The sequence below is a fragment of the Gracilinanus agilis genome, chromosome 3 (assembly GCF_016433145.1).
Source record: "Gracilinanus agilis isolate LMUSP501 chromosome 3, AgileGrace, whole genome shotgun sequence".
NCBI lineage: Eukaryota > Metazoa > Chordata > Mammalia > Didelphimorphia > Didelphidae > Gracilinanus > Gracilinanus agilis.
The window spans coordinates 51,012,052-51,032,016 of NC_058132.1; the positions used below are offsets into that span (position 1 = coordinate 51,012,052).

At 42.2% G+C, this 19,965-nt stretch overlaps 1 protein-coding gene across 1 annotated transcript in view; it reads left to right on the forward strand.

The window, feature by feature from the left end:
* DDI2 (DNA damage inducible 1 homolog 2) overlaps window positions 1-19,753 on the forward strand; it is a 33,814-nt gene extending 14,061 nt beyond the window's left edge. The window contains exons 3-10 of the mRNA XM_044667782.1: window positions 2,659-2,892; window positions 4,374-4,500; window positions 7,603-7,730; window positions 9,890-10,018; window positions 12,463-12,566; window positions 14,062-14,251; window positions 16,467-16,529; window positions 19,701-19,753. Of these exons, the coding sequence (XP_044523717.1) occupies window positions 2,659-2,892; window positions 4,374-4,500; window positions 7,603-7,730; window positions 9,890-10,018; window positions 12,463-12,566; window positions 14,062-14,251; window positions 16,467-16,483 (929 nt within the window). The 3' untranslated portion in view covers window positions 16,484-16,529; window positions 19,701-19,753. The remainder of the gene's footprint in view (window positions 1-2,658; window positions 2,893-4,373; window positions 4,501-7,602; window positions 7,731-9,889; window positions 10,019-12,462; window positions 12,567-14,061; window positions 14,252-16,466; window positions 16,530-19,700) is intronic.
* The last annotated feature ends 212 nt before the right edge of the window (window positions 19,754-19,965 follow it).

The following is a 19,965-nucleotide window of genomic DNA, read 5'->3' on the forward strand; positions in this document are numbered from 1 at the left end:
AAGACTTCATGGACTAGTTGGGGGCAAATATGTGGGCCCTGAAGGAAAAGAGGGATTTCAATCGGTGCAGATGCTTGAGGACGGTAGTTTACCCTGGGAATAGTTAGAGCATACAGAGAACAGTAGTCTAGTTTCCCTGTAACTTAGAGAATGTGAAAAATAGGGGCAGCTAAGCCTGGCAGCTGGCCTCAGGTCAGGTGGTCCAACCTGAACCATTAAAGGCTTTTAAGTAAAAGTGGGACTCTGTCATTTGTAGCAATATATTAGATACACTACTTTGGCAGCTGGGAGAATTGAAAAGGGGTGAGAGTGAAAACGAGAAATGATCAGTCACATAAGAAGAGACAAGTTGGGCTTTCACCACAGGATTTGAAAACTGGACTTAAGCGGTGAGGGATAGCTAGAGCATTGAGTGCCATCCGAAATAACTCTTGCGATTATATATTTCAAACATATGTACAACCTATATTCTTTCCTGTTTTCTTGGGGAGTGGGGAGAGGGGGGCGGGAGAGAACGAACATGAATTGCACAATGTCAGAAAATGATTACTAAAAATCGTGTCAATGTGTAATCTGGAAAAAATTAAAATAATGATTCCTTCTAAAGATAAAAAGAAATCGGGAAAGGGAAAAGTTTAGAAGGGGAAGGTGAAGAGCTTCGTTTTAGACATGTTGAAGTAAAGCATCCAAGTGGGATTCTCCTGTAGGCAGCTAGAAAGATAAGGCATGTCATTTTGGGATGTAACTGGTGTGAGAATTCGTTTTGCTTGACTATATACAGACTCGTTTTTCTTTTCAATTTGAGGGTTGGGAGATGAAAAGAGGAGGACTGGGAAAGAGTTGCCAAGAAAGAAAAAAGAAAGCCTCACTGAGGTGCTTTTTCACCCTTTTTAAACCCTTTTTATCTTAGAATGATACTAAGTATTGGTTCAAAGGCACAAAAGTAGTAAGGATTAGTCAGTGTGGGTTAAATGATTTGCCCAGCATCACCCAAGGAAGTATTTGAAGACCAATTTGAATCCAGAACCTCCCATCTCCAGGCCTGGCTCTCTATCTACTAAGCTACCTAGCTGCCCCCAGTGAAACCTTTAACATTTAAAAAATATATTATTATTATATAATATATGTTATTATATGTGGAAATTTTATATATATATATATATGAGAATATACATATACATATGTATGAGAACATATGGAAAACTAGGAGGAATCACAGACAAGCAGGATAGCTTTAAAAGTTACATGTTGAATTTATTATCTACTTTAAAAAAAGCAAAATTTTTTTTTTGCTGGAGATTTGCAGTTTCATACTCAATTCTGGAAATACTCATTTGTTAAATTCACAGTAAACATTTATAAAAAAAGGAAAAAAGAAATATGAGACCAGTGCTCTGGAGGAGAGTTCAGGGTAGCTATACAAATTTAGGAATCGTCTGCAGAGAGAGAAAGGAGAAGAGTGCCTAGGATAGAACCTTGAGGGACACCACTCCTTAAGGTTTGAGAGGGTGAGAAGTCAGAGAAATAATATTTGGAGAAGTAAGAAGAGAACCATGAGAGTGCAATTTCTTGATATCTTAAGGAGAGAGGTGGACTGTAGTGTCATATGCCACAGAGGTCAAGGATGAAGACAGAAAATAGGCCATTGGATTTGCCAAGAGAGACTAGTGGCTTGGAGAGAGAGCTGGTTAGAAAATCCTGTTTATATTCTGTACCTCAGGATTTTGGTGAAAAAGCAGTGAGATCATAAGCTTCTTCTGGAAAATTTGGCTCTTGAGACTTAGGAGCAATATATTTAGTCTGCAGTTTTTAAAAAAATGGTTAGGATTGGAAAAAATGAATCTGGATTCAGCTGGGCCAAACCTCTCTAACCATGATTGGAGGTAGATTACACCTTTGTTTTCTTTTGAACTTTTTTAAAAACCATAACCATAAATATATTTTTTAATCTTTAGTTTGAATAAAGACAGCTTCATTTAGGGTCTGTCAGCCTCCTGGGAGTTATATCCAGCTCTGTTGCAATTTTTTTCATGTTCTTTATATAAAGTATCTTCACCCTTGTCTCCTTTTTCTTCCCACAAAATGAAGCAATTAATTGTTATCCTCCGACCTCCCAGGGCATTGGGAAAGTCAGTGAATTAATATTTAGAAAGCTCAAATGAATGTGTACATCCAAAGTATTGTCAGAAACCTCACGGAGCCAGTAAGGCAGTCCAGCCCAGACTTGCAGAATTGAACATCTAATTGCCTTTGTCATTAGAGTGTTCCAAGTGTCAGGGCTTTTTAAGGCAAAGGTGGGACTGAACCAGGATTTTGCCTAGGGCCACATCTTAGCTATATGAGGATCTACAGTGTAATTGCTTAAAAAATTTTTTCCCCATGTATCTCCTTGCGCAACAGTGTGAAGATAGGCCTTCCCTGTCTTGGGTAGTTTTGAAACAGTAGTTCCAAGATCACAATTTACTTCTTTGTTTTCTCCCACCTGATAGTATCATTGACCCAGAGGCACAAAAATACTTGAGAAAGGTGGAGCATCAGGGGAAAACATTCAGAATCTCTAAGACTTCTGGTTGTTGCAAGATCTTCCTTGAAATTTGTCTTGATCTTTCTCTTCATGATGTCATTTGGTATAAACTTTGAAATTTTTTCTTATGATAGGCCTGCCCCGGATAGACTTTAGTAGCATAGCTGTGCCTGGCACGTCAGGCTCCAGACCACACCAGCAGCCAGCCCAGCCGCCGCGGACATCCCCAGCAGACACAGCTTCATCCCCGCAGGGCTTGGACAATCCAGCATTACTCCGAGACATGCTGCTTGCCAATCCCCATGAACTCTCTCTGCTTAAGGAGCGAAACCCACCCCTGGCAGAAGCCCTGCTTAGTGGAGACCTAGGTAAGCCCCTGTGGCCATCACTTTGTCAAGCTGACCTCTAGAGAATCTTGTTTGTTGGGTGTTGGACCTTCCTTGGGTGGGGTGGGCTAGAGTGCGATGGGGAGAGCCAGACCCTGTCAGCTCCCAGAGTTCTAGGCCCGCTGAGAGCGTCTGAGCAGTGCGGAGGCTATCCGGTGTCAGTACCGAGGGGCAGGGTGGTGGGCACTAAGATTCATGGTCATTTCTAATCGTTCTGAGTTTGTACACAGTAGATAATGATTTTCAGGCCTGGTCAGTGGGTGAAGCCTTTAGGGAAGCTCAGCCAGTTAAACCGGGTCAGGCGGTGGGGGTGGAGGGCTGGTTAAGGTGGCTCTCATGACTGCCTCAGGGTCCATCCGCTCAGGCAGATGTGTAGAACAGGGAGTGCTCTTTCTTGGCTTAGTCCCCCAAGTTTGATTTTGGGTAGTAATGGGCCTCGTTACCAGCGCCTGAGAAATGGAATGAAATGGGATAGAATCCTTTTCAGCATCCATCTTTGATTAATGTGACCATTCTAAAAGAAACCCTTACCAAGATCGCTTCATAAAACGGAACTTTATAGTTTCTATTTCTTTTCTCTCACATGTGTGACCTTGTCCTTTGTATGTACAGCATATGCATTTGATAAGAGTTCTTATGGCAGAGGAGGTTGCTTTTATTTCTCATGAGTAGATGGATCATAAAGGCTGCATGTTTAAAAGGAATGTCAGAGTAAAGATTCTGGAGTTAGAAACCTGGTACCCACCTACTCCTCCTCCCCCTTAGGAGCAATGCTTGGTATTGGTTCCAAGGCCAAGAGAGCAGTAAGACCTAAGCACTGGAGGTTAAGTATGCATGGTCACCCAGCCAGGAAGTGTCTGAGGTCAAATTTGAACTCAGAACCTTCCATCTCTAGGTCCACCTCTCTAGCGACTGAACCATCTAGCCTACCCCTGTGTACCATTTCTAATTAGCTTTCTGCCTCCTGGTGTTCAGCATATGTGCTTTATCAAGTATAAGTTGGCTGACAGTTATCTGCATTTAATTTCTCTGGCTTAGGACAGAGGTTGTTAAAGAATAGAAACTTTTAGTGATTCATATTATTTACAAGAGATAGATTGGAAGTGATCCCTTTTCTGTAGAACTAGGCAGAGCACCCTGAGACAGGTCTTGACCATGATATAATTTCCCATCAGTTTCACCTCTGCTTGTCCATTGTACAGACTAGAGCCAGGAGTGATTAAACTCTGACGAGAAGAAATGATTTTGTGGATCATGGGAAATAGTTTTAACTGAAAGTTCTGATGCTAAATGCTTAATTCAGGTCAATGACTAAAGAAAATGAGCTTTACAAATCCCGTTCAGATGTGCTCTTTACATCTGTCTTGCGTTGCCTTTTGAGAAATTGTTAGGCCCAACAGTGGAAAGGCATAAGATGCTGTCAGTTTGCAGTTCGGTTGTTTATATATATCTCTTTTTTGCAGAGAAATTTACTAAGGTCCTGTTAGAACAACAGCAGGACCGAGCCCGGAGAGAGCAAGAGAGGATCCGTCTCTTTGCAGCTGACCCCTTTGATCTTGAAGCTCAGGCCAAGATAGAAGAAGATATAAGGTAAGGAACCATCTCAGCCCACAGAAAGGGGACTTTGTATAACAGGATTCTCTCAGGACAGAAATCTTCTCTGAAGATTTAGAATCAGGCCTGCTGGAGAGGTAGGTGTTCACCAGGCAGTCACTTTGGTTTCCTGCCCTGTCAGCCCCAGGGTCTGATGCAACACTACACAATAGTTGGTTCTTTCCTTAATGATCTGATGACAGCAACCTGAGGACTATTTTTGTTCCTTGATAATTCCATAAGCATCTCTGGCCAGCAGAGAGTAGCACTAAAATGGTGCTCATTTGCTGGAGCACATAGAGACAAAAATCCTGGAGAAACTGTAGAACTGTGATGGATGCACTGATTAGAGAGCCCAAGAGCCCAAGGGTGAATCCTGGGGTAGGGTGGGGCAATGGACTTAAATCCAGAATGAGGCAGATGTGCTGGGACATGACCAGTTTGGGAATTTGTTTTATTGGTTAATGAATGCTTGTTATTAGATAGTTTGGGTGTTTTGTTTTTTGGGGGGGGTACTTTGTTGGTTTGGTGGTGGGTGCAGTGAAAGGGAGAAAGATAATAAATGACTGCAGAAATGTAATTTTTGAAAAAGAAAGGTGATGTACAAGGGAATTCTGAAATAGAGGAGAAAGTCTCTCCAGCTGGTGGCAGGCTCCAGGCCAATTTAATAGACCCATTTCAGGCTTAATATTCTTAGACAGGTTGCTTGACTCCTTGTAATTTGGTTCAGAGTTTAAGCTTATTTTTAGTAGAACAGCAGCTCTGCAGAAATTTTATTTTGGAGTCCTAAATCCATTTGTCTTCCATGCTTCCTGTTCTGCCCTCAGGGGATGGACTGTATGACAGGTTTCCTGCCTAGTTTTCTCCGGGGCCACATTCTATTTGGCCATCTTAGAGGCAGTACCAAGATTTTATCATGTCAGCCCTATTCATTCAACCTCAAGATCTCAATGAAAGAGTAGCTTCATTCTTACAGATTCTTGTGTTGTCACCAATGATGAAAATCAGTCTCCCATGTAACTAACACTTGTCAGTCTGGCTCTGTGGCCCAAAGCAGAGTTTGTTCCTAGTTTCTTTTGTAAGCTTTGTTCAAACAGAAGCAAGGAGAGGTTTGGGCAGTAAATTCAATGAGCAGTTCAGATGGCAAGGAACTATTTTCTAGATTTTTCTATGACAATTGAAAAAGCGTGTGTCACCATTAAGCTAGAAATATAAGCAATGTGCTTGTCCTTTTGGTTCTAGACTTTGATTTCTTGTCCCTGTAAGCATTCTCAAGACCCCAGACGGTGGCTTTTAGAAACATCCCTGATAAATAGACCAGCTGAAATAGGAAAGCAGTAATGAATGATCTGCCCCAACAGATGGCACCATTGAAGGCCTGAGCTACCCTGGGACTGGGCTCCGTTTTCTTTTCATCAACTACAAAACAGTGCTGACAGTTCCTTGGAAATGTGGCCATGGCGTTGGGCTACTGGAAAAAGAAAAGTGAGAGTAGCCACAGATACTGTAAGGCTCATATTGCTTTCCAGAGAAAAATGAAGACATCTCTTCCTTTAAAAGGGAAACCTTGTCTGCTTTGAATAGCTTCCTGTGCAGTGAACACAGAATAAGTGAGTGACCAGTACTGGTTTCCAGGGGGTTGTGGCAGAGTTTCATCTCTGTTCAGTCAATACAAAGTCCCCATTGTGCAGCACACTTTGCTTTTCTTTCTCAATTTCCTCCACAGATTTGCTTTTGTGAGGAAGCTGTCTTGTGCTGGCACTGTACCCCATCAGGTTTTTGGGATGTGCCACTGAGGCATCATAAGATCTTGTGGGAAACTTGAAAGATCTCACATTTCAAATCAGGGACTCTCAATTCTCAGCCTTCCCCAGAAGATGAGTATTTCATTGCAAGGTGACCACTGTCCACCAAGTCACTTCAGTTACGTGTAATTAGAATTTTGTACCCCAGGACTCCATTTCCCAGAATCCCACTTTCGTCCTCACGTTTTGGAGATAAAGTTTCTGTAACCCTGCCCTCACGTTCTCTTCTCCCAATAATGGGGTTGGGAAAACTTCTCTTTACTCAGGCTTTTACTTGTGACTTTTTATTTCCTCTACTTCAAGTGATTATTAATAAATCTTATAATACTTGGAGTTATTGGATATTAATTTTAACCTTATAGTTAAGATATTTTCACAAAAGACAGACAATTTCCGTATTCCTGTTCTAAGTTGTGGAGAACATGAGTTGACCCATGGTACGTCCAGATCCATAAAGCTCTGTGCTATATTGGAATGCGCTTCTGTAAAACACCACAGACATTGAGTCTGTGTCTAGAAAAGTGCTTAATTACATTGGCCACAGGTCCTTGAAGCGGGCAGATGTGAAGATTACAAAGGCAATATTGCAGTTGCTTCCTTCCCTCCCCCATCCACTTCAGGACTTGTCTACAAACTCAGATGCCAACTTAGTCTGTTCTATTCTTAGTAATTGGTTGTGTTGGAGCCTCTTCTGGCCCCTGTATAATACAGAAGCTAAGTATAATGGAGAAGCTCTGACTTGGGGAGCTGAAGACAACCCAAGGTCTAGTCTCTCCAAGGGTCCTCACAGGCATAGGCTCTTAAGCAGATCACCACATGTTCCTAGGCTGAGCTCAGGTATTGTATCTGTCAGATGAAGTGCCAGAGACTATACATGACTCTTTGGTTGGAATTACAGTCTTTGGAAAAGCTATTAACTGACCCCATATTTTAATCCTAAATATATTTCAAGCCACTTGACTGCTAAATTGAGTCTATCCCCTACTGTAGTCTGCAACATCAGTATTTACAAGAGAAATAAGGCATGGCTTTTTTCTTCTTACATAAATGCCATTTTATTATCTTCAGCTTATGAAGTGATTTCTGTGAATAGCACGCATCTAAGTCTCTTAAGCAACCTGCCACTGGATAAAAGCCCTCTCTTCCTTCCAAAACCAAGACTTGATTGCTTATCATGGACCTGTATTGGGGGGAGGAGAAATGGGCAGGTCTGGTTTAAGTGTTTTCATTTAAAATACTGAAATTTCTCTTCATTAAAATAATGCCTTTGGTACTTGATTTTGGTTTGTTGTAGACAACAGAACATTGAGGAAAACATGACAATAGCTATGGAAGAAGCTCCGGAGAGCTTTGGTCAAGTTGTGATGCTCTATATTAACTGCAAAGTGAATGGACACCCCGTGAAAGCATTTGTGGATTCAGGTGATCTGTCTTCCCCCACCTAACCAATGAGGAAGTCCTCCTGAGATGCTGGGACATCTTGTCCTTTGGGGACTATCATTTCTAAAATTTTACAAGTGAATTTACTTTATGCATATTCAAACTGTGCTCAAGGAGTCAATAGAGAAGAAAGTCCCTCAGAGATTGGAGAAGTCTAGCTTGTCTCAGTCTATCTCTACCTTCCCTCTCTCTCCGTCTCTCTGTCTCTGTCTATTTCCCCTCTCTCCCCCTTCCCCTCTTTCTCCTCTCTCACATCTCCCTCTCCCCCAACTTAGAAAAGAGAAAGATTATTGCAGGCTGAGAATAAGGAGGGGGGAGATCCATTTTGGACTCAGTCATGAGAGAGGGATAGGATTCAGATAAGAAAAGAGTCCATTCCATTGAAGGACAGAGGAATGAGCAAGGAGAAATATGGTCCAGGGCAGTCTGGCATGTTTGTATGTGGAAGTAGTGTGTGATCAAATGGGCAAGGTAGGGATAGATGGCTTTTGGTGGTCCTTGAAAATGAGGCTAGGGAATTAAGGCTTTCTCCTCAGCCTAGGATCACCGAGATGTCACTGGGGAGTCTTAGAAGATTTTTGGAAGATGGGTTGCAGAATAGAGCATATTAATAAACCTAAAAGTGGGCAGGCCAGTGTCCTATCATCATCAGTAAGATTGCTTGCAATTATAATAGTTTAGGTCCTTAACTTTTGTATATCAGAAAGGAAGAAATAGAGAAAAGAAATGCACAGAGAATGCCTGGGGCTTAGTGACTGAAGGTGAGAGAGAAGTCAAAGATGACTCCAAGAGTTTGATTCTGTGTGACTAGGCAAATGAAGGCACCGTTGGAGGGTGTAGGAAATTCAAGATCTCATGGGGTTGGGCCTAAGATTTAGATGTGTTGGGTTTTGAGATCACTGAAAAGAAGGCAAAGTGGAGCTGTCCTTCCAGCTCAGAGTTATAGGTGTGAGACTAGGGGTTGGAAGAGGTCAGAATTAGAAGCCATTGATTTAGGAGGTCAGAGTTGAGACAGAAGCACCATCAGCCTCTTGTCAGAGCTATGTGAGTAAATATTACATATCCGGGAGAAATAAATTGGCCTGACTGTCCCATATCTTTTAATTCAGGTAATTCAAGTAATCAGGGAGTTTGCTTTCTGAGCTCTTCCATCCACTTTAACTCTTACCTTCCATCTTAGAATTGATTCTGTGTTTTGATTCTGAGGCAGAAGACCAGTAAGGACTAAGCAATCAGGGTTAAGTTACTTGCCCAGGGTTGCACAGCTAGGAAGTATCTGTGGCCAGATTTAAACCCACAATCTCCCATCTCTAGGCCTGGCTCTCAATTCACTACCACCCCAGTTGCCCTTCCCATCTGCTTTTAGATGTAATGGGACAAACAGGTGAACACAATCTAGTTTCTGTGGGTATAAAATAGGGATGACAGCGCTCAGTAAAATATTTTTAAGTCATTCATTGCAAGCAGCTTGGAGAGTACAAGGGGGCTTAATTTAGCAAGATTATCTTCAGGAACTTAGGGTTATCATTTGAACCAGCTTATTATCTTCTTCACCTGAGTCCTGGACTGCTGAAATCCATGTGCATCTTTGGAACTGCTATCAATTTTTGCTTTCTGTTGTAGTTTCAGAATATCCATGAGAAACAAAGGGGGGCTTTTTTGCAAGAAAACGGTTATTAAATCAATGAAATAGTCATTAAATACTTGTGGTATGGGAGGCCCTGGCAATACAAAAACCAAATAGCCACCAGCTTATGTTTTGTTTGGAGGGAACAACATGACTAGCTTGGCCTGTAAGGTTCAACAATATTGTTGTTGTTACCAGATATTTCCTAGTTCCGATCTGGAACAGAGTCATCTGGGGTAAAAGCCCTCAGTAAAAAATGTGTGGCCTGCTTAGCAGGAGCAACTTTGAACTTTTTTTGTTCCTTCTTGTTTAGTTAACATGGGGGGGAAAAGCTGGTGTGAGTGGGTAGGAGGTGTCTGTCTGTCTATCAGTCTATCTATGTATCTTGCTTTGTGCTCCATTCTAGTGCTTGGATCCTTCTCCTTTGTGGGCACTATGGCCTATGAAGTGAATTGATGAGTAGAAATTGTTAAATGATTTGAAAACCATTTGTGGACTGATATATCTTTTCCAGGAGCCCAGATGACCATTATGAGCCAAGCTTGTGCAGAAAGGTGTAACATAATGAGACTTGTGGATCGACGATGGGCTGGGATTGCCAAAGGTGTTGGCACACAGAAGATTATTGGCAGAGTGCATCTAGGTAAGTAGAGACTCAGAAGCTTAGTTTGGGTTTTGTTTTTTTCTCCTCTATTATGGTAGTAAGATGCATAGTCTAATCCAGCTAAATATAATCTGTTATGATTACCATATACTTGGGGAAGGAGGTGTGATTCTCCTAACTTTCCTAATAGAAGAATGATTAATCTTGTTGCTAGTTTTTTGGCCTGGCAGTGCTAGAGCATCACTGGAAAGAGATGAAATCTGCCTTCCTGTTTATGAAAACTTCATCTGTTAGCCTGTTGGTGAACTCATTAGGTCTCTCACAATCTGCTTACGTTCTCAGGAGAGAATATGCTTCTTTTGCTGAAGGTCTCTCAGCACAGGCACAGGCTTTGGGACCACTTGTTGAAAATGTCATATAGTAGGAGTGGTTTTGTTCAGGAGCCAATTGGGCTGAGACGGCCTCTGATAAGGACCCTTCTGCCTAATACCAAGATCCTGTGTTCTTAATAATTTCTAAAAAAATTAGCTGGCGGGGGGATTGGGGAGGGGAGATAGGGATCCTTTAGTACTTTGGAGGCCGTGTCAAAGGACTAAGGCTAGGAATTAGACAGAAGCTCCAGAAATGATACGTTGATTTTGTCAATTGTTCTAGGGGCTTGAGCTTTCTTCCCAGTAATAAATTAGAAGCTGATAGAGAAGAATACCAAAATAATTATCTATTCTTTTGGTCTTTCTTGTTTGCGAGCAAGTCAAGACCATTTTACAGCTTTATTTTATTTTTAAATATTTTTCCATGTTTACATGATACATTTTCTTTCCCTCCCTCTTCTTTCCCCACTTCCAGAGCTGACGAGCAATTCCAGTTGTATAAATGTCACTTGATACCTATTTCCATATTTTTCATTTTTACTATTGAGTGATTTTTTTAAAGGCCTAAACCCCAAATCACATAGCCATATATACATCTGATAAGTGGTGTCATATGTTTTGCTTTGGCATCTCTACTCCCATAGTGCTTTCTCTCAATGTGGATAGCATTCTTTTACACATGTGTCCTTCAGGAGCATCCCAGTTTGTTGCATTGCTACTAGTAGCAAAGTCCATTACATTGGATTGTTCCACAATGTTTTACTTCCTGTGTACAATGTTCTCCTGGTTCTACTCATTTCACTCTGCATCAGTTCATTGAGGTTCTCCCAGTTCATATGGAAAGCCTCCAGATCATCAATCCTTACAGCACAATAGTATTTCATCATTATCATATACCACAATTTGTTAAGTCTTTCTCCAATTGAGGGACACCCCCTCATTTTCCAATTTTTTGCCACCACAAAAAGTGCGGCTATAAATATTTTTGTACAAGTATTTTTCCTCATAATCTCCTTGGGGTGCAAACCCAGCAGTGGTATGGCTGAATCAAAGGGTATGCATTCTTTTAAAGCCCTTTGGGCATAATTCCAAATTGCCTTCTAGAATGGTTACAGCTTTATTTTAGAGAAAAGGAGGAAGTCGGCCTGATGGAGATACCTGTTTATAAGCATGAAAAGTTTCCTTGTGGACTAAAAACTGTCTTTTTGTCCTTTCTTCTCTAGAAGCCCAACACTTCTTAGACATGTCTCAATTTTCTATGTGAACAGCCTCTTGTCATCTAAAATTCAAAACTACTTAACAAAAAATAAAAATCTTAGCTATTTTGTTAAATGTAATGGATAATAACAGGCATTTGAGGCCAGTATAAAGTTACCTCTGGTCTCAGCCAAACGGCTAAGTAAACACACCAAGTAGAAAGATTGACAGGAGATGAATTACCTTTGGAAACATTCTATCTCATAGGAGGGAGGAGATTATGGGTCACGTTCCATTTTTGTATAATCCAGAAATTCCAGAAAGAGGCTTATAACATGCAAGTACTTAACTCATTACATTTGACAAGGTAAACACTGGCAGCAGAGCTAGTTTATGTTTGACAGGGGATGAGTTGAAGGCAGCAAGCCAGACTAGCCTTTTTCTCTTGGGGCAATGAAGACAGGTCTGGAGAGCCAGAGATCCTTCTTTTCACTTTGGGTAAAATTGTTACCCTCCTGAATAACTTTTTTTAAGCCATAAAGCGAGAAGAAAATACTTACTGTTGTAGAAATTCCTCCTTTTCACAGTTTTCTCCACATTTCCTATAAATAGCATCATTCTACCTTAGACTAAGCATTCCTGTCACGTTTTACCCCCAAGGAATCTGTTGGGCTATAGCCCAGACGAGTTTTAAAACCAAGAAACAAAAAATTGTAATATTGATTCCAAGAGATGTATATATAAATCATGTTAACCACAATCATTGCCTCTAAACTTTTGTCATTTGGAACTCACTGGTTTCAGAATCTGTTGAAAGAAACTGCGCTGGGCCTTATTTCTAGCAGTCCAGTTTACAAAGGGTGTCCTGGGCCTTCATGAAACTCAGCAGTGTCTGCTTTTCTTTCTGTAATTCAGCTCAAGTTCAGATTGAAGGGGATTTCCTGCCATGTTCCTTTTCTATACTCGAGGAACAGCCAATGGATATGCTACTGGGACTGGATATGCTCAAGCGACATCAGGTACCACCAGTTGTACCTTCTTTTGAGGCCTGATAGTACATGGGGGAGGTGGGAGGTACAGCAACATCTGCCCATATACTTAATGTTTATTTGAGTCTGGGCCCTGATTGGGTATTTAAACTGGCGAGACTGAGAGCTGGGCTCAGATCAGCAAAGTTTCTCTACTTGTGGCCATTCCTGGCTTGCCAAGATTAAAAGCATCGCTGGGAAAGAGAAGAGAGGCATCTTTCTGATGGTGGGCATCTCAGCTGTCAGCTTCTCAGTGACCCTGCTAGACCTCCCAACCTATCGGAGGTGATGGGCTGCTTAGAACATAATGGGATATTCAACCAAAGCGGTCTCCTTTTCCATTCAAGTTGTAGATTTTTACTAAAATAATTCTGGAATTTGTTTGTTTATAGGGAGCTTATGCAAGGTGGTTGTTCTAGGAGTATAAGAACGCTGATTCCTAGCTTTTAATAGGTAAAAAAGTAAGTCAATCTTTCCTTTAGATTAAGGAATTGTCTCTATGTGTAGTTATGTAAAACATTTGTTGGGACAAAAGGTGCTGTGGGTCATCATTGTAAAACACAGGAGAGTCACATAGACTTGTTAATGAAACCCAACAAGTGTTTATTGAAAATTTCTTGTGTGCATGTGAGGTTATCAGTGTGGAGGCCATTGGTCCCTCCTTTCCAGGAACTTAAATGAGTCTGGAAACCAGGGCTCCCAGCAAGCAGTCGATGCCATGTCCATTTGAGAGTGCTGCCTTTACATCTTGGACACAATTGACTTATGTCTATGTGGGGATACTTAAATCAAGGCACAGAATTTCACTCAAGTGAATAAATGCCTGGGATAGACCTGTGATTTCACTGGTCAAGGGCACTCCTAGGGTGCGACTTCTCTGCTATTTCAGAGCAGCACCTATCCTTCACCTTCTTGACTGAGAGCTTTCTGGGGGCACTTCCCAGTGCTAAATAGACCTGGTATGTAGTAGAGGTGACATTAAAACTCAGATCTTCAGAGCTGAGTCTCTTATCTACTTGGCCATGTTACCTCTCACTTATCCATCAGAATAAATAGAAACAGACCTGTGGTTTATGAATCTAGTGTTTGCTCCCTTACTATGGCCACTTGCCATCAGCTCAGATTCCAGGCAGAGCAGATGCAAGGCAGGAAATGTTATTTAATTTTTGAGCAGTAATACTCTTCAATTTTCTTATCCTCATAACATTTACTATTAATTCACAGTATCTAAAAACTCTGAATTAATAAGCAGAATCTTTAAGGATGATTTTTGCCCTTTTAGCCAGAATAATTCACTTGACTTTCTTTTGCTCTTGCCAGTGTCGTTCTTGGCAAATGGTAACTTCCATTCAAGTTCATCTCTTCATTTGAAGAGCTGGACTTTTCTGGTGGCATTTAATCTGTTGCATTTAATCAAAATCAGCTCCTACCCATGCATCAAGAAGCAGGCTTCTTTTCATTTGGGGTTTGATTTCATCTTTCTCAGTGTTCCATTGACCTCAAGAAAAATGTACTAGTGATTGGCACCACAGGCACGCAAACAACCTTCCTTCCCGAGGGAGAGCTTCCAGAATGTGCACGGTTAGCATACGGCTCAGGGCGAGATGACATTCGACCAGAGGAGATCGCAGACCAAGAACTAGCAGAAGCTCTTCAGAAGTCCGTCGAGGATGCAGGTATAGCGCTGGCTGTATTTCCCAAAGGGAAAGGGCAGGCCTTAGAATGTCGACCTCTTTCTGGTTCTGCTTGTCAACCTCAGCAGTGTGCACCCAGCTCCTAGCAAGGCGCACTCACAGCCCACTCCTATTTCTTAATTTAGTGAAGGGAAGTCAGAGTGGTTCAGTCACTCCAAGAAGAAATTTGTTGCTATGGGTGATATCTACTGAAGAGTTATTTTCTCATGAATCTCTTTGCTAGATATCTTATATTTCATGTGTTTTTCCTAAAAGAAGCTCTCGTAATTCAGGAAAAAGTCCCCTTTTATAACACTAATATATCCTGCAAACATTTGCCTCATTTCTTGGTGAGGAGATGCAAACTGACATGCATTCCTTCTCTCCCTTCTCCCTTGCCCCCTTTTTGACAGGAAGTTGGACTGAGTGGAAAAGAATAGCTCTCTCTGTCTGTGAAGGAATACCCTTTCCTTTCTCCTCCTTGTTTTCTCTGAAAATGCTTCCAGAATCAAAAGAATTGTGAATAAGGGAGATGATTTGGTGCTTCTGGTGAGACTACCTTGTTGCACAATGATATATGTATCAGAAATCATTCTCGGGGGCAGCTAGGTAGATCAGTGAATTGAGAGCCAGGCCTAGAGATGAGAGGTCCTAAGTTCAAATCTAGCCTCAGCCACTTCCCAGCTGTGTGACCCTGGGCAAGTCACTTGACCCCCATTGCCTACCCTTACCACTCTTCTGCCTTGGAGCCAATACACTGGATTGACTCCAAGAAGGAAGGTAAGGGCCCCAAAACAAATAAATAAATGAAATGTCATTCTGCCTCCTGTCCTTTTCCAAGTCCTATTCATTGGGAGTTGAGTAAGGCCAGATATTTTCAGGATAGAATTCAAAGATCTCGTCTGGAATTATGTATCACCATCACTGATGTCTCACAAAATGCTATTAATTGTGATATTAGCAGCTTATTGACATGGCCATGGTCAGTAGGGGTTTATACTTGTTTCTTAAAGGACAATTTTTAAAATGAAGTAATTTTAGACTTTGCTCCAGTTTGTTCCTGGGTACTAGCCAGAACTGTAGCTTTGTGTCATTTCTGAGTGGGAACATTAATCATTTTGGCTTTACTTGTCTCTTAATGCTTTGGGCCAAAGATGTATGTAGAGACCATTCCTAGCATTGTATTTTGCAGAGGGGGAGGCCTTCTGAGGGGCTGGAAATGGAAAATTCTTCAGAATAGACCCTGCAAAAGGGGAAATAATAGCCAAATTGGAGCTCTTAGTCACATGGTAGGAATTTTAAAACATAGGTAAGTTTGTCCAGACTCCCTTCTTTTTCCTCCCAAAATGTTGAATTGTGTCATTTTATGAAGACCTTCCCCTCAAGGTCAGGGAGATTTAGCTTTGGCAATCATAGCTGATTAGCCCACAGTTACAGTTCTCTTAGATAGTAAAGGACACGACTGAAGAGAAGTTGGGGCAAGTCCCTTAAAGCATCTCCTTTGGGATGGGCAAATGGAATAGTAATTTATAAAGGAAGGAAAATAGCATTTGTTCTTTCATCTTCTGTTAGCAGAATACAACTGGTTAACTTCAGCTGGAGCATCAGCATTAAGCCCAAAGGAATACTTTGCCCTCATGCAGCCATCAGAAGTGACCCAGTGCCTTGGTCTCTCCTCTCAGGTCCACTGGCTTCCTATTGCCAGCAGGGGAAAACTAGACTCAAGGGCTTTAGCATTAAAAGCTAGGGTTTTTTGAGGGCCAGTCTCAAAGTGCTCTGGCTAGAAGCCTTAATCTCAACCCTGGGTCTGGGTCTGAACATTGATGGTAGGGCAGGAAATGGGCCATCAGGCTGGGGCAGGGCTCAGTTCAAGTTTGGTCAGCTTCATTTGGCAGTTTCTCCCCCTCACACCCAGGGAGGGGGAAGGAGGAGAGAGAGACAGAGAGAGAAAGGGATAGAAATGGAGAAGGAGAGAGGGGGAGGAGGAGGAGGAGGAGAAGGAGGAGGAGAGAGAGAGAGTGTCTGAAAAGCCCCACTGCATGATGGGAGAAAGAGCCCTAAGAATTTTCTGGATCATCCAGCAGAACTCTTGGGTGACCTGTCCTCAGCCTGCTCTGTCCCTGCCCTCCCTGGATCGCCGTGCCAACTGTAACCTTGCATGCTGTGTGGTTTGAGTTGTTAACCCACGTTTGCTTGTCTTGTTTCCTAATTCAAACAGAGCGTCAGAAGCCTTGATGCATGTAATGTGTGTGTACTGCAGCTGGAATGGGCCTCAGACCAGGTATTTATAGCCGTCACTTTAAGCCTTCAATACAGTCTTCATGTGATTGGTCTGAGTAATATCAAGGGTCTTACTTGTGTGTCCTGCCGGTGTGAGATTCAGGCTTCTTAATTCACTGTGTCACCCTGTTTAATCTAATCTGCACGTAGTGTATGTACGCGGAGATCCGTATTATATATCTACACATACATATATGTAAACATATATGTATGTGTACCAGTTCATAGTTTCAGAATGGTCTTCTGTGGGAACTGCCCAGAGAAATGACCAGGTGAATTAAAAATTTAACTATTAGTGATGAATAACATATTAAGCTAGTATAAAAAAATTAACGATGATACCATTCTCCTGTGAATTCATTGTTTTTTTCTTCTGAACAACTCCAAACTTTGGTTGATCCTTCCTCACAGAATAACAGGACAGTGGTACGGGAGTTCTTTTTCCCTTGACCTCAAGCCAAGGCTGCTGTCTTGGTCCCAGAGGCCCCTGGGGCAGCCACCCCTGTCCCAGTACTTCCTGGAATCCCAGTTTGGCCACAGAGGACTCATGTTCTTCCATGGTCTTGAAATGGGAGCTGTTGGCAGGTATAGAAGCACTGATGGAGCAGGAAGAAGAGAAGCCATCCTTCACATGCCCATTCAGTGCTTCCCAGGGCTCTTTGCTGGCTGGTTGTCATTTGATGCGGGGCACCATTTTCACCTGGCACAGTCATAAGTTTGATTGTTGATCCCCAACTATCCTCACCAACCTCTGGAGTCCTCTCATCCTCTGAGGTAGAAGGAGTCACTTTCCTGTCCCCGTGCTGCAGTCAGTGAGGCCTGAGGGCCAGAGTCCCCTTTGGCTTCCAGCTGGGCTTTATAACCAGGAGGCCACTATTGCCTGTACCCCCAGCCCTTCCCATGGTTTTAATAGCGAGATCTTGAGGCATCCAATTCACACCCTTGGTATTTTACTCCCCCTTCAGTCATGAACCCAGGGGGCAGCTGAGTGATTCAGTGGATTGAGAACCAGGCCTAGAGATGGGAGGTCCTGGGTTTAAATGTGGCCTCAGACACTTTCCAGCTCTGTTACGCTGGGCAAGTCATTTAACCCCCATCACCTAAGTTCTACTACTCTTTTGCCTTGGATCAGCTCTAAGATAGGAGGTAAAGATTTAAAAAAAAAAAAATAAGCCTTGAGCCTTAATAAGGACATTAGGGTTTGAACCACTTGGTATGAAGGACTGAACCTCACCATAACCGAGTCTCATAGGTTGGTTGGCATGTGAGCTCTTGTGTGACAGGCCTTGGGACCACGTAATCTGAAAACATCTGACTAGTGCGAGGAGGACAATTCACAACTGAATCCGTGGTAAAATGGGTATAACTTGAAACCGAAAGGGAAAGAAATCCATTTGGGAAGAGAGACCAAAGTTAGAGACAGTCTGTATATGGAGCCAAATTTAAGCTTACTCCCACCCTGTCCATGACCAGGAAATGAAAAATCCAAGTTCTCATTGCCTAAATACTGCACACACATGTGTGTGTTGCATTGCATGTATGCAAGTGTGTTTGGGGCATTATTTTTCTTTTTCCAAACCATTTAACAAATGGCCTACCCTTTTGTATAAATTTGGTTTTTGCCCAGTTCTACAATTTCATAGTTTCTGGAGCCCCCTCTACTAATAGCAATTGGCAAACTCATCTCCACTTTGTAGTCTTAGGGAATTTAAGAAGTAAGTGATTTGCTCAACATCACACAGCCTGTAAGTATGTCGGCGGTTGGCCCTATGCCTAGGTCCTCAAACTCATCAGCTCCCATTTAGTTAAATCTCTATATCTATATAGATGACCCCTCTATCTAGAAATCCACCCCTAGTCTTTCCCATAAGCCCAGTTGACTATTGAATATTTCCAATTGGAGGTCTTGTGGGTATCTCAGACTCGGTATGTGTAAAACAGAGCCCATTTATCCTTGCCCCAGAAACCTGCTCTCCTTGACTTTCCTGACTCGTGTTGAGGGTGCAGCTCTCACTCCTAGGTTCATAACTTCTTATAAGTCATCCTCATCTCGTAGAGGTGCTCAGTCTTGTCTTTTCTACCTCCAAACAATGCTCTCCTCTCCCATAGCTGTCACCTGACCTTACTTCAGGCCTTCTTCACCCCTCAGCCTGGATTATTTTAATAGCCTCTCGGCTCTTTATTCCCATCCATCCTCATGACTGCCAAAATGACTTTCCTAAGGCCCAGTTCTGACCAGGCAACTTCCATATTTAGTCATGCCTAGTAGTCCCCATAAAATGGGAGCTTCTCTTTTGGGCCTTTTCAAGTCCTCTCCAGCGCCATTACATCTACACATATCCTCTGGGAGACTATATGCTCTGAGAGAGCGGGCTCAGTTTTGCCCTTTGTCTTTGTATCCCCAGTGCCTAGCACATAGCAGGTCCCCGAGACTCCCAGGCCACATCTCTTAACCACTATGTCTTGATGCCTCCCTGATATGTTACACATTAACTTATAAAATAATTGCCTGATATAGCTTTAAAGTTTCATTATTTTGTAGGAATAGGTTTTAGTATTTTGTCTGTCTGCTTCGTCTTTACATTTCCTCTAAAGCTGACTCTTCATTGCTGCCGTGGTGTATGATGAAGACCAGAATTAATTAAATAGCCCGTGTTAGCTTACCTTGCAGTGACACTTAGAGTTTACAAAGCTTTTGACATAGATTTACATTATTTTTACATTGAATTCTCACAGCAGCCCCAGCAGGTAGATGTTATTCCAATTTTGATGATGAGACCAAGAGAGATTAAGTGAGTTGGCCTTGAGTCACCCAGCTGGTAGTGGTGGAATTTATAAATTCAGCTTTTCTTGACCTGACCCACTGCACCAAACATGGCCTCTGAATGTCCCTGAACAAGTCTTATCACCCTTTCTTCACACAGTTTGTCTTCCCAATCTCACCTTGACTTCTGGCCACCAGGCTGGGCAGACAAGTTGCTTTGGCCCTGGGCGAGGATCATAATTAATATTTGTTAATGATACTTGAATATGTATATATATATATAATATTAGATTGAACTAATTTATTTTAGGAAGCACACATTTCCACCTAATCTTTTTCACTTCGAGCTTAATAGAGTTTCTCTTTCACATCTGCTAATAAGCTTCATCTTACTTTTTTCCCATGTAGAGAAAAGTGATAAAGAAACTACCTCACTGGGAACATCGTCATTACCAGCTTGCGGTGGGTCTGACAGTGAAGCCCATTCTTCAGGATTAAGTTCTAAGATCAGTCACCCTGTCAGTCTCGATTGCTCTGTCTCTGCTCCTGCTTCCATCTGCTCCTACAAACCCAGCCCACGAGAGATCACGGATCCCAACACTGTGAGAGCTGAATCCCAGGGAGCCTCGGACAAGAATGAACGTTCTCCTTTCCCGGACCTCCCTGCCCAGGC